Source organism: Dermochelys coriacea, chromosome 2 (genome assembly GCF_009764565.3).
Source record: "Dermochelys coriacea isolate rDerCor1 chromosome 2, rDerCor1.pri.v4, whole genome shotgun sequence".
Classification (NCBI taxonomy): domain Eukaryota; kingdom Metazoa; phylum Chordata; order Testudines; family Dermochelyidae; genus Dermochelys; species Dermochelys coriacea.
In genome coordinates this window covers 225,446,800-225,460,508 of record NC_050069.1, presented here as the reverse complement: position 1 = coordinate 225,460,508, position 13,709 = coordinate 225,446,800, and the positions used below count along the sequence as shown (strand labels likewise).

General features: G+C 39.4%; 1 protein-coding gene across 1 annotated transcript in view; it reads right to left on the bottom strand.

Moving 5' to 3' along the window:
• Window positions 1-4,346: 4,346 nt before the first annotated feature.
• LOC119851860 (1-aminocyclopropane-1-carboxylate synthase-like protein 1) overlaps window positions 4,347-13,709 on the bottom strand; it is a 29,826-nt gene continuing 20,463 nt past the window's right edge. The window contains exons 11-14 of the mRNA XM_038392395.2: window positions 11,630-11,771; window positions 11,386-11,528; window positions 8,222-8,375; window positions 4,347-5,198 (exon numbers count right to left, since the gene is read on the bottom strand). Coding sequence (XP_038248323.1) covers window positions 5,017-5,198; window positions 8,222-8,375; window positions 11,386-11,528; window positions 11,630-11,771 — 621 coding nt within the window. The 3' untranslated portion in view covers window positions 4,347-5,016. The remainder of the gene's footprint in view (window positions 5,199-8,221; window positions 8,376-11,385; window positions 11,529-11,629; window positions 11,772-13,709) is intronic.

The following is a 13,709-nucleotide window of genomic DNA, read 5'->3' as shown; positions in this document are numbered from 1 at the left end:
TTCCCCCCAGAAATGTATGTCCTGTATTGCCCAGCACCTCTCTTGGCCAGTACAAACTTATATAAAGTCCATGATTGCATTACTAGAAATGATATGCAAACCACTTGTTACCCTAAATGGAGTTTCCCAAACACTTCAATTCAAACACCCAGGATTAGATAAAACAGTTTATTAACTACAAAAAGAGAGATTTTAAATGAGTACAAGTAATGAGACATAAAAGTCAGAAATAGTTACAAGATAAATAAAGATAAAATGCAATTGGTGCCTAACTTAACCGACTATGTTAAATTCAAAGCAATGTTTTTCCTCATCACATGCTCTCAGCTATCTGATCAAATTTCTTAGGTTGGGGGGCCTCTTTGCCAATTCAATGGCTGCTTCCTTTGCTCCCGCTGGTGAAGTGAATTGGTGGAAACAGCGAGAAAGAGGGGTGGGGATTTGGTGGAGGGGGGTATCTCTTATTTTTATAGTGTCAGTCCCCCTCTCAGAAAAAAGTCCCAACTGAGATTCTGGAGATAGAGAGTCTATAGGAAAGGATGTTCTCTGCTGCTTTTCCTTACCTATTGGAATTTCTTTTTGTTTTCCTTCCTGCTTGAGGACTCTGTTTACTGCTTAAATGCAAATTAAGCAGAGCACACATTCCTTTGTCTGAGACAGCACTGTATTGCCAACCTCAGTTTGGAACATGGAATGAGCTCACCATACAGGGAAATCTTATATCTTCACATACAATGTTGCCAGACATATTTTATCAGGACAATACTGACCAGCAAAAGATGAGTTTTTAGATATCTTACAAGGCATACTTTGTATAAAGATTACTACAGCAGTGTGTAGGGTGTAGACAGGGATACATGCTGTCACAGTGAGTGCTCTAACTGGGTTACATGATGTAAGAGGATACCATCACAACTGTATTTTGTGCAGGGCCCAAGCTGGCAGGCGACCTCTGAGAACACCTAAATTTTGGACTTAGGCACCTAAATTCCTTTGTGGAGCTAGCCTTTTGTCTTTTTCTCTCTGTGAGGTGAGGGATGGGGGGGGGGGGCTGAACAGTTGCTAGACTGTAGAGCAAATGACTGTTGCCCTAAAGATCCTTTGCAAGGCTAGACAAAGAAACAATGCTGATTATACTGTAGGACTCATTGCCACAGGAAGTCATTGAGGCTAAGAATTAGGGGTGTAAGAGTTTAACAGGTTTCTGTTAATGGTTAAACTCCGCCCAGGGTCCTAGATGCCACGTGGCCAGGGTCCCTCTGGGCTGCTGACCTCATGGAGGGGGCCTCCAGGCTGCTAGAGTCCCTCTGGGCTGTCAGCCCCATGGCCTGCTGTGGGATGCCAGGCGACAGCAGAGCCCCAGGTGTGGGGCTGGCAGCCGGGATGTCAGCATGGGTGACATCAGAGCCCCAGACGCGGCAGCAGCTGCAGAGATCCCTGGATGTGGGGCAGCAGCGGAGCCCTGTGTAAAATGTGGGGATGCTGCAGCATCCCCTGCACTCCTAGTTCCCTGGGTAAATGTTAAAATGTGTAATCGATAGAATTTTAATCGGTTACACGGTTACTTTTTAAAATGTTATTTACATCCCTACTAAGAATTTAACAAGATTCACAAAGGGTTTGGATAGTTATATAAAAAGAAGAGGAGGACTTGTGGCACCTTAGAGACTAACAAATTTATTTGAGCATAAGCTTTCGTGAGCTACAGCTCACTTCATCGGATGCATTCCAAAAGCAAGAATATGTAGAGTTGTTTTAACTAACAATAATTTTGGAAAGGTGAGTGAACCTTATGCTTCAGGGTTTAACCTTATCTCAAACTATTAGAGATCAGGTGGAGACCTATGATGGAAAAAATTATCCCATATCTGCTTAAAATAGGGCTCCCATTCCTCTGAAGCACCTGGTGCTTGTCACCATGCCCTTTCTAGCCAGACAAAGCTGATCCTTAACTCCTGAAGCTGCAGAATCGAGGAAAACCCATTGCAGAAAGAGTGAGCCTAAAAATGAAAGTTATGTATTTCCCACAGCCACCCAAGGAAACTAGCTCCCTCAAACTGTCAATTGTCATGGCAGCGCCCTTTGGGATGGGGTTGAGTAAGTCACTGCTTGTGAGGGAAACATGCTGTTGCACAAGCTACCCCAGATTCACTTGATGACAGCTGGTCAGTCTTCCAAGTGAGAAAAAAAAAGTTCTGTATCTCATCTCTTAGAAGTGCAGGATGATACAGGATACATTACCTTCCTGATATTTTTAAATGCTAATTTTTGATTTACTGGAAGATAATATATATATATATCCAAAAATATGAAGATTTAGATGCAAAAAATGTGAAGATTATTTAAAAAAAACCCTGTTGGACAAATATATGTATGAAAAACTACTGACACATACATGAGTGAATAATTTAATTCAGGCTTCAGCGTGGTAGCAGTGTTAGTCTGTATCAGCAAAAACGAAAAGGCACCTTAGAGATTAACAAATTTATTTGGGTATAAGCTTTTGTGGGCTAAATGGGCTGATGAAGTGGGTTTTAGCCCATGAAAGCTTATGCCCAAATAAATTTGTTAGTCTATAAAGGTGCCACAAGGCCTCCTGGTTGTTTTTGGTAATTTAATTCAGCTGTTTGACTAGCGAGCTATAATTTGGAAAGCCTATGCTATTAAATAGCAGACAGATTCCAACATAACTATCTCTTTAGTTGAAAAGCAAATACATTTCTAGCTAGACAATAAATATGAGTTTAAAATTGCAACCCTTAAGAAGGATTTGAAGGACTCAATTTGACTGCAGAAATTTGGTCTGCAATTTTATATTTAGGCTTGGCAGAATTCTTTAAAAAAAATTATTTCAGTGGATAATGTTTATTTTTATGCATTTTTACTTTTTATCCATTAAAACTTTGCACAACTGGAAAAATTTAGAGTTTTAAGCATTTTAATTTTTTTTTAATCAATTTAAATAGTTGGGAGAGTCAGACAATAATTTAACAATAGTAGATGTTGAGATTCAAAAAGTTAAAGCTTTATAACTTAAAAACATTGCCATCACATATCAAAATTTATAAAATATTCTTAAATCAAACTCTAGTAAGTTCTCAAGCAGCATTTTTCTTACTTTGCCTATCTGTACATTTCAATTATTATTGATGGAAACATTTTTTCACTGGTCTCTGTGTGTACCATGAAATTGATGGTTACTGGCATTTACTGATAAAAAATCTAATCCTTCCAAGCCTATTTATATTAGTATTACATAAAAATCCCTACCATTAAAGATGAAAAGTTAAGTACTCCTATATTAAACCATGCAGTGAGCATCATCCATCTTGTGCACCGAATGAGGCAGAGTCCTGTGGAAAAGTAGCATAGGATCATGTAAAGTCTGTATCCATAGTGCATATGCACAAGGGGGCTACATTAAGACTGCACAGGGTGCCTTAATTCTGGCATTTCTTAACTTTTGACTGCTTGACCTTGTAACCATAATGTTTTAATGCCTCTTTAAAAATTTAATTTCTTATATTTTTAAAAAGCAGCCACTTCACCACCCCACCCCCCAAGCCAAAACAGAAATTCTGTTATGTGGACCCACGTTGACCCTCGTGAGAAAGTGAAGAGACGTTTGCCAGTGGGATTCACAGCTAATAGATAGTCAGACTTGAGAGAGTCTGGGATCCAGTGCACTTATGCCTCGCTACCCCAGCCAGGGGCGCTGGAACAGGTGGGGCCAGGGGGCCATGCCCACCCCCTTTAAAAGTGCGAGGGCTATGCTCTCCCACTTTTGCTGGCTGTAAGGGCAAGCGATGGGGGGGGTGGGGCCTCAGGAGGAAGGGGCGATGTTAGGATGGGGCCTCAGGAGGAAGGGGTGGTGCAAGGGCGGGCAACTAAAAACAGGATTTTATAGTGGAAAGTGTTAAGGTTGTCTAAATATTGGTGGCACGACAACCAACACCTATAATGGGATTTTAAATGCTATGGAAAGTCCTTTTTTTCCTATTGAGATTCTCTGTAAAACAGAAAAGGAGTACTTGGGGCACCTTAGAGACTAAAATTTATTTGAGCATAAGCTTTCGTGAGCTATAGCTCACTTCATCGGATGCATTCTCACGAAAGCTTATGCTCAAATAAATTTGTTAGTCTCTAAGGTGCCACAAGTACTCCTTTTCTTTTTGCGAATACAAACTAACACGGCTGCTACTCTGAAATCTGTAAAAGAGAAGGCTTCTGATTTTGCAATTTCAATTTCCCCGTTCCCATTCCTAAAATAAATAAAGCTATGAATTAAATCTACAAATATAGATCTAAACTTTGGTCCAACACAATGAATGCAAACGACATACTTCTAAATATATTTACATTTATATTTTATGAGAAAAACTGATCCAAAGGACTGTGTTTTTGTGACAAAAAGATGCAAATATTATAATATACAAATAAGCATTTTTTACACATCTGAAAGGAAACATGGAAGCCAAAAAACTGAATATTTCCTAAACAAGTATTTACACTGGTGTGCATATTCAGAAAGCTCATGTTTGAATTATTTTAACCATCTTAAAAAGTCCCCAATGTAGATTTTATATATACATGTCTGTCCGTCAACTGACAAACTGAGTAAAATTTGACAACCAGTATCAGCTTGTTCAACATTTTCAGTCTTCTGATTAAAATATATACTCCATAATATAAAATATTGTGTTGAAGATTCATTAAGGCCCTGAGTAAGCAAACCCACTCTAATCAGCAAAGCACTTAAGCACATGCTTAAGACCCACTGACTTTAATGGTACTTAACAGCATGCTTAAAAAGTGGGCTTTAGTGCTTTTAGAATAGAGGCTAAAGTCCGGATAGGGGCCAGGTTACTAATATTCTAGCAGTCCAATTTGCAAATTAGTAACCACAGGCTACAGCAAAGTGAGACTGTCCTATAGTATTATAGCCAAAGTAACAATTTTAGTAAACACAAGCATGCTGTATCATGTTTTGTGTAGTCTCTAATTTCATATAAGATTTTAATAGACAACAATTTTTTTCATGTCTGAGTATGCTTCTGAAACTTCATCTAATGGTGTATTTGCGTGATTAACTGAAGTTTCATCTTCTGAATTAGATAACTCATCTTCTACAGCAGATGTTTTGTTTGCAACTGGTTCAGAAGTTTCAGTTTGCAGCATTTGCTCAAGTCTCTGTATACCTGTAAAAAGAAAGACACATAAGTACAAGTTTCTTCTCAAGGGAAGCAGTGGTGTTGAAAGTGTCCTTAACTATACTTTAAACATCTTAGATTGTTAGAAGAGAATTTTTAAAATTCAAATTACTTTCCCACATATGATGCAGAACGCAGGATTACTTTTCCACTAATGATCTTTTTACATTTCTCAGATTGGATAAATAGATTAATTTCAGGATTTTTTATTTTCACTTTCAACTTACATTGATTTTCAAGTTGGTTCTCATGCATGATCAAAATAATGCAAATTCTGCAGGAAAAGTTTATGTAATAACTGTTTCCACTGGAACTTTAAAAAAAAGTCAAGAAAACATTTCTATTTGACTTCAATTCATGAAAAGCTATTTTTACAAAACAAAGTTGTTGGTTTTTTTTTTAAATTTACAAGATGTAGCCAGCTGCAAAGCTTCAACAAATTTCACATCCATAGATCTATGTCCTGCATTTCTTTTCTATATGGCAACTGCAATTTAAATCACTGAACTCTGTTATAAATCACACCTTTAGTTATTTCAATGCAAGTGTGTGTCAGTACTCATTTCAGAATAAAAATGTCCTACTGTAAATAGATTTTTTTAAAACCAATTTAAGAATTACCAGAATAGGGCATTCTTATCTGAAATAACAGTAACAACTACAACCAATGTAGTTATTTCAGTTCCAGTTACTGTGTAGAGAATATCTTACCCAAATTGTACAAGAGTTTTGTCTGAGAAAAGAAATTGCAGGATTTGGCCATTACTCATGAAAATTTAGGACAGTTTAGGCCCTGATCCTGCAAAAATACATTTAATTTTATTGAAGAATAGTCACACTGAGGATTTCAGAATGCTACTCACATGCATAAAGCAAAGCATGTGCTTAAGCATTTGCAGGATCTGGACCTTAATTTACATAAACCAACAGATTAGATGTTTACTACTGCCAAATTTCAGAGTAGCAGCCGTGTTAGTCTGTATTCGCAAAAAGAAAAGGAGTAATTTTGGCACCTTAGAGACTAACATATTTATTTGAGCATAAGCTTTTGTGAGCTACAGATCACTTCATCGGATGCATTCAGTGGAAAATACAGTAAGGAGATTTATGTACATAGAGAACATGAAACAATGGGTTTACCATACACACTGTAACCAGAGTGGTCACTTAAGGTGAGCTATTATCAGCAGGATAGCGGGCGGGCGGGGGGAACCTTTTGTACTGATAATCAAGGTGGGCCATTTCCAGCAGTTGACAAGAACGTCTGAGGAACAGTGCGGGGAGGGGGGGGAATAAACATGGGGAAATAGTTTTACTTTGTGTAATGACTCATCCATTCCCAGTCTCTATTCAAGCCTAAGTTAATTGTATCCAGTTTGCAAATTAATTCCAATTCAGCAGTCTCTCGTTGGAGTCTGTTTTGACCAGTTGGAGAACACTTCAATCTCTCTGGTCACTCAATTACAGACCTAAGAGTGGCTATCCTTCAACAAAAAAGCTTCAAAAACAGACTCCAACGAGAGACTGCTGAATTGAAATTAATTTGCAAACTGGATACAATTAAATTAGGCTTGAATAGAGACTGGGAACGGATGAGTCATTACACAAAGTAAAACTATTTCCCCATGTTATTTCTCCCCCCCACCCCACCCCCCACTGTTCCTCTGATATTCTTGTTAACTGCTGGAATTAGCCTACCTTGCTTGTCACCATGAAAGGTTTTCCTCCTTTCCCCCACCCCGCTGCTGGTGATGGCTTATCTTAAGTGATCACTCTCCTTACAGTGTGTATGATAAACCCATTCTTTCATGTTCTCTGTGTGTGTATATAAATCTCTCCTCTGTTTTTTCCACCAAATGCATCCGATGAAGTGAGCTGTAGCTCACGAAAGCTTATGCTCTAATAAATTTGTTAGTCTCTAAGGTGCCACAAGTACTGCTTTTCTTTTTACCTAAATAAACTATCAGAAGTTAATGTGTTTATTCAATCAGAGTTATTGGATTTTTCAAAACTATTGATTTGTATTTTGGTTGTTAAATTATTCCATCCTACATGTTACAGTCCTCTCAAAATTGGCTTTATGTTGCAACAACTAAATAAATTACCCTAGTCTTTTAAAGAAAAATGCTCAATGCCTTCAGTAACTATATTCTACCAATTATAAGCTAAAAATATAGACTTATCCTAACAACTGTGAACAAAAATCAAGTAGATAATGCTAAAATCGGATCTACAAATTCAGACTAATTGACCAGCACTATCTTACACAAGGTCTGAATATGGCCCAAAACCTCTTGCCTTCACAAGTCAGTAGGAAATACAAGTTTTGAACTGAACACTTGAGATGTATCACCTTTCTATAGAATCATAAAAGTGTAAGTCTGGAAGGGAGCTCAATAGTTCACCTAGTCCAGTCCCCTGCACTCAAGGCAGGACTAAGTAATAACTAGACCACTCCTGATGGGTGTTTGTGTAATCTGTTCTTAAAAACCTCCAGTGATGGAGACTCTGCAACCTCCGTAGGCAATTTGTTGCAGTGTTTAACTACCTAGACAGGAAGTTTTTCCTAACGTCCATCGTAAATCTCCCTTGCTACAATTTAAGCCCGTTGCTTCTTGTTCTAACCTCAGAGGTTAACGAGAACAATTTTTCACACACACCCCTTCAGCAACAACCTTTTATGTACTTGAAAACTTATGTCCCCACCTCAGTCTTCTTTTCTCCAGACTAAACAAACCCAATTTTTTCAGTTTTCCTCATAGATCATGTTTTCTAGACCTTTACTCATTTTTGTTGCTCTCCTCTGGACTTTCTCCAGTTTCTTCACATCTTTTCTGAAATGTGGCATCCAGAACTGGACACAGTACGCCAGCTGAGGCCTAATCAGTGCTATGTAGAGTGGAAGAATTACTTGTCTTGCTTACAAACTCCTGCTGATAACATCCCAGAATGCTGTTTGCTTTTATTAGAACATGCATATTATTTTATGATAAAAGTAACACCCAGCTCACCCAAGTAAATCTTATCTACAGAGTCTGAAAAGACCATTCTAAACCATCCAGGCTCATAACAGCAAAAGGCTTTTCCAGGACTAATGAGGAGTTTTTCATCAAGGAACTTCCACCATAACTCCATTTCAGCTTCAAATGTCTGTGATTTTAGGAACTAAGAGAGGAAAAACAAAAACTGCATTAAGAAAACTGGAATACAACCTCAAATTAATGAACTACTGCAACAAAGTATACTCCACATGAAGGCTAAAGCAGAAAAAGGACCTGATGTTCAGAATTACTGAACACTTGCAGCTCCCACCAACTTATCTTAGAGTTTTGAGTGCTCAGCAATTCTGAAAATCAAGTCAAAAGCTTGCTTCTTAGTAATTTCTTTGCCCACTATACTGCATAAACTTGTGAGATCCATTCTACGTGTTCATACTGTGTAGGCCAGACTGCTATTTGGGGCAAAAGGACCCATGCAGCACCTCCCCACAGCCACATGGCCTTTGAAAAAAGAAACAGCAGGAAGGAGCCAGCCAGGGTATGTCTTCAGTGCAGAAGTAACTTTTAGGTGCTTGGCACCAGGGTCTGAGAACCCAAATTAGTCTAGCCCCGGTGTGAGCAGTGACACTGCAAAACCATACCCAAGTTTCTGAGTTCTCACTGGTCCTACACTCACCCATGTCACTAAGACTTCTGTCATATCCTATGGTTCTTTGTGCTGCAGTAAAGTAAGTTGCTCTGTGATTCTTTGCCAGTGAATTCTGGAGGAATGTTTCTGTCCTTCTGGAAACACAGGGACTTGTGGAAAGGCATTAGAAGACTATCAGCACTTGAGTGATTTAGCCTGCATCCTCATTGTAAAGTGGGCAGTTACTAGCCTGAGGGCTTGGCTACACTTGCGAGTTAGAGCGCATTAAAGCAGCCCTGGGCACCCTAGCTCACTACCTGTCCACACTGGCAAGGCGCGTAGAGTGCTCTGACTCCACAGCTAGAGCGCTCCTGGTACTCCACCTCAGCGAGAAGATTAACGCTTGTTGCGACTTGGCTGAAATGCCCGGGCATCAGTGTGAATGAGGTGTTGCATTACTGTGCTCTGATCAGCCTCCAGAAACGTCCCATAATCCCCTTAAGTCAATTGGCCACTCTTCTCAATGTTTTGAAATGGCTTCAGGAATGCGGATATGCCCTTTGAAAGCTCTGTTTCTGACAGCCAGCATGGTTATCTGCTTCGAGACAAAGCAGCCATTACTGTGGAATGCTGTGTGAGAGAGAGAGAGGTGGGGGAAAGGGAGGGTCTGCTGTTGTCTAAATTTATAAGACAGCATGATGAAATGCTTTCAGCCCCCCAAAAAACTCACTCTCTCTCCCCTCACATACATACAACACACTTCCTGTCACACTCCACCCCACCTCCCACCATTTGAAAAGCATGTTGCAGCCACGTGCATGCTGGGATAGCTACCACAATGCACTGCTCTCTGTGGCCATTGCAAGAGCTGCTAATGTGGCCCCGGCAGTGCACTTGTAGCTGTCAGTGTGGACAGACTGCAGCGCTTTCCCTACTGCATTCTACAAAGGCTGGTTTAACTCAAAGTGCTCTACATCTGCAAGAGTAGCCATGCCCTGAGTGAAAGCAGCATGTGGGCTCTAGCCAAATGCCAGCTGGGCCAGCTAGCCTGAGTTGAAAATACCAAATCTGTGTGAGAGGATTTTATATGTGGATAGATGTGAGGGTGAGGGAAATACCAAAATCAGAGCTTGAGCTAACTCTGTAGTGAAAACTTATCCCCTGGAGACTGAAGCATGCACAGCAGCTGCAGAAAGCAGTTCAAGCAGAGACTGAACAAGGATACTAAAGATATCAGACTGCTTTCTGCAGTTTTCACTATGAACTTTCTCTCTACCCTGTGCTGTTTGCGCCAACCCCTTCTACTCCCTTCTCTGAATCACCAACTCCTCCTAAAGCCCTCTGGATCTTTGTCTTTCTATCTAGCTAATCCCCTCCTAACATAACCTCATTGAACCGATTTAAACCACAAATCACCGAACACGAAATTTCAAAAAAGAACTAGGTAAGTTCATGGAGGATAGATCCATCAATGGCTAGTAGCCAGGATGGGCAGGGATGGTGTCCCCAGCCTCTGTTTGCCAGAAGCTGGGAATAGGTGATAGGGGGTGGATCACTTGAGGATTACCTGTTCTGTTCATTCCCTCTGGGGCACCTGACGTAGGTCACTGTCGGAAGACAGGATACTGGGCTAGATGGACCTTTGGTCTGACCCAGAATGGCTGTTCTTATGTTTGCTGCCATAATATTGTTTACTCTGCTTGTATGTGATATCCCTTTCCCTACTCTTCATCTTGTCTATGTAGATTGTCTGCTTTTCAGGTGAGGGACAGTTTCTTTATGTTTTTACAGTGCCTAGCACAAGTGGCCCCATTCTTGGCTGGCCCCAGGCACTACCATAATAAACACGATAAATAGTCACATCTTAATATTGTGGCTTGTTAGTTATAAATGTTATTGTGATTCCTCCAGTTAAATGTTTTATGTGGATATACTGTTTACTAACAGTGCTAGAGATGCAAATCCATCTGCAGAACAGGTACAGCACAGTCAGTAGTAGAGCAAGGTTCTCCACCAATCTGTTCTAGCCATATTTTAGAGTGATTTATGCTGCATACATTTATATAGAGAGGTCTGTCTGTAAATCTTACAAAGATGAGCAAATATCTTCCTCCTCCTCCTCCTCATTCTACTGATGGGTAAACTGAAGCACAGAGAGGTTATATGACTTGCCCAAGGATACAGCAGGTCACTTGCACAGCTGGGATCAGACCCCATGGCTCAACTGTTAGTCCAGCATCTTATCTACCAGAACATGAAGCCTTCTAAAGTTAGATGTTCTATATTTAATAGAACATTTTAGGAAACTTCCTTTATTTCATAGTTTTACAGTATGTGTTCAATGAATTGCCATCCACTAGGCTTTTTCGCATTTGCCAAATTGCAGTATCATTTCTAATGTAAAATGAAAAATAGACAATATAAGAGAACAGGAACATCTGTCTAAAAATTCTACCATAAGCCTTGAGGCTTTAACATAAAAATAAACTGTTGGCAGCATTAATTTTTTAAACCCTCTTTCCCATCCCCTCCCAAGCTTTCAACATACTTTTCTGAAGTCTGCCCATATGTATAATCCTCCTGAACTTTTGAGGACAGGTATTCCAATCTCTGCAAGACCATCCACAAGAATACTCTGTGCTTCTTTAAGTCTTTTTTTGTTGGTAGGAAAATACACATTATCCAGCCAATCTATCAAAACAAGGAAGAACTGTCATATTTCTATTATATTTCATTTCCAACTATCATGGAACAAAAAACAATGAAAATGGGAATATTTTTGTTTTGCTAACCTCTGTCGCTAAGAAACTGGCTCAGGACATACTGAACAGGCCCAGGACACCCATGAAAACCAGCCAGCTGAGTCACGGCTTTCCGAACTTCATAACTTCTGGTGTACAACACTCCAACTCTGATACCACACATACCAAAATCCTTAGAAGGCAAAAAGAAAAGTTACATACAAATTATTCCCAAATCCAAGTGTACATCTGAAGGCGGCTACTTCATTCTGCATCTATACTTAAAGACTGTAAGTGGACCACACTGCCAGTTTTGCTCCTTTTATCTCAGGGGATAATACATGAGTTAAAAGGAAGGGGGAACATTTCTCATCCTGATGCACACAGGAGATGCATACTATAGGGATAAGTGTCCTAGAATTACATTATATAGGACAACTAGGTAAGTACCGAGGAGAAATTAGTTTGAAATGCCAGTCCTGGAAATGGGTGTGGGCGATCTTGCTAACAGCAGTTCCTGTCTTAATGAATGCTTCCAAAATTGTGTAGCTAACAGTATATACTATATTTATGTAAACTTGTTGCATACCTAACTGGGAAGCCACATGGTTCAGCGGACAGGCCACAAAGACGTAGGTTCTATTCCTAGCTCCGTCACTAACGTGACATGACCTTGAGCAACTCAATTAACCTGCCTGTATCTCAGATTCTCCACCTGAAAGATGGGGATAATTATATTTATCCATCTTTGTTAAGTACTGATGGAAAAAGTGCTATGTAATTATTTTTTCAGTTTATGAATCCAGCCCTAGAGTTCCTTCTTAGGCAAAGCTCCTACTGAAATCAATAGAAGTTTTACCTGAGTAGAGAATACAGGATCAAGCTCAAGGAATTTCAGTTGACAATTTCATGGCACTAGTCACATTAAAACACACAAGCCCAGTGCAAATATACATAAGCAAGACTGCAAATGACACTGTTGTAGGCTAATATGTTTAGGAAAATGGCCGTCTTACTGAACAAGACAAAAAACAAATCCAATAACCAACCAGACACACACACCTCCTGCAACAAAACTCCAAATAAATTCTGGTCTGCCACTGAGAGCATGAAGCTACTGAGAAGCTGAGAGCTCATTCTACTATCAGACCACCCGTGGTAATGTTCCCCACAGAACTGTACATCTCTGCTGCTCAATCAGTGAAAAAACTGAGTAAGTGCTGGGCTATGGAGTTCCATGATTATATGAATTGATTGTGCCCTTTATTCTTGAAATTTTTGTTTTACAGTCAGTTACATTTGCATCAGATAATGTCATAGTGAAGAAACACATAGTTTATGGGATTTTTGCAATATTAAATAAATTTTGCATGCCTTAAATATCTGCAGTTATAGTCAAATCCAGAGGCTCACATCCCAATTATTTTAGAAGAACACTGGTTTGAGGTTCTAGAAAAAATACTGAATGATGTTATATTGTATCTGACAAATAGTGTGTGTTCAGGTAACTAAAAGAAAAGGAGTACTTGTGGCACCTTAGAGACTAACAAATTTATTTGAGCATAAGCTTTCGTGAGCTACAGCTCACTTCATCGGATGCATGTAGCTCACAAAAGCTTATGCTCAAATAAATTTGTTAGTCTCTAAGGTGCCACAAGTACTCCTTTTCTTTTTGCGAATACAGACTAACACAGCTGCTACTCTGAAACCTGTCAGGTAACTAAAGACTATCATAAATGCAGTCCCAAGGGGGCAGCGTTAAAGTTGCGTGTACAACTGTGATGTTTTTTGACAGGTTTCAGAGTAGCAGCCGTGCTAGTCTGTATTCGCAAAAAGAAAAGGAGTACTTGTGGCACCTTAGAGACTAACAAATTTATTTGAGCATAAGCTTTCGTGAGCTACAGCTACATTTCCTGATTTTTGCGAGTTTAAACAAGAAGTCAGAGTTCTATAATTGTAAGTTTTTTTAATGCTATACATTTTACACCTATCAAAAGTACCACAAATTAATATTTGAACAGTGCAGCCTTCCTTAAAAAATGAAGTAGGATGGAAGAGTAAAGCCTTTTTGCCTTGAAGTTTTGTTATTTAATTGGTATTTGGTGATGTGGTATTTAATCATCACACACAT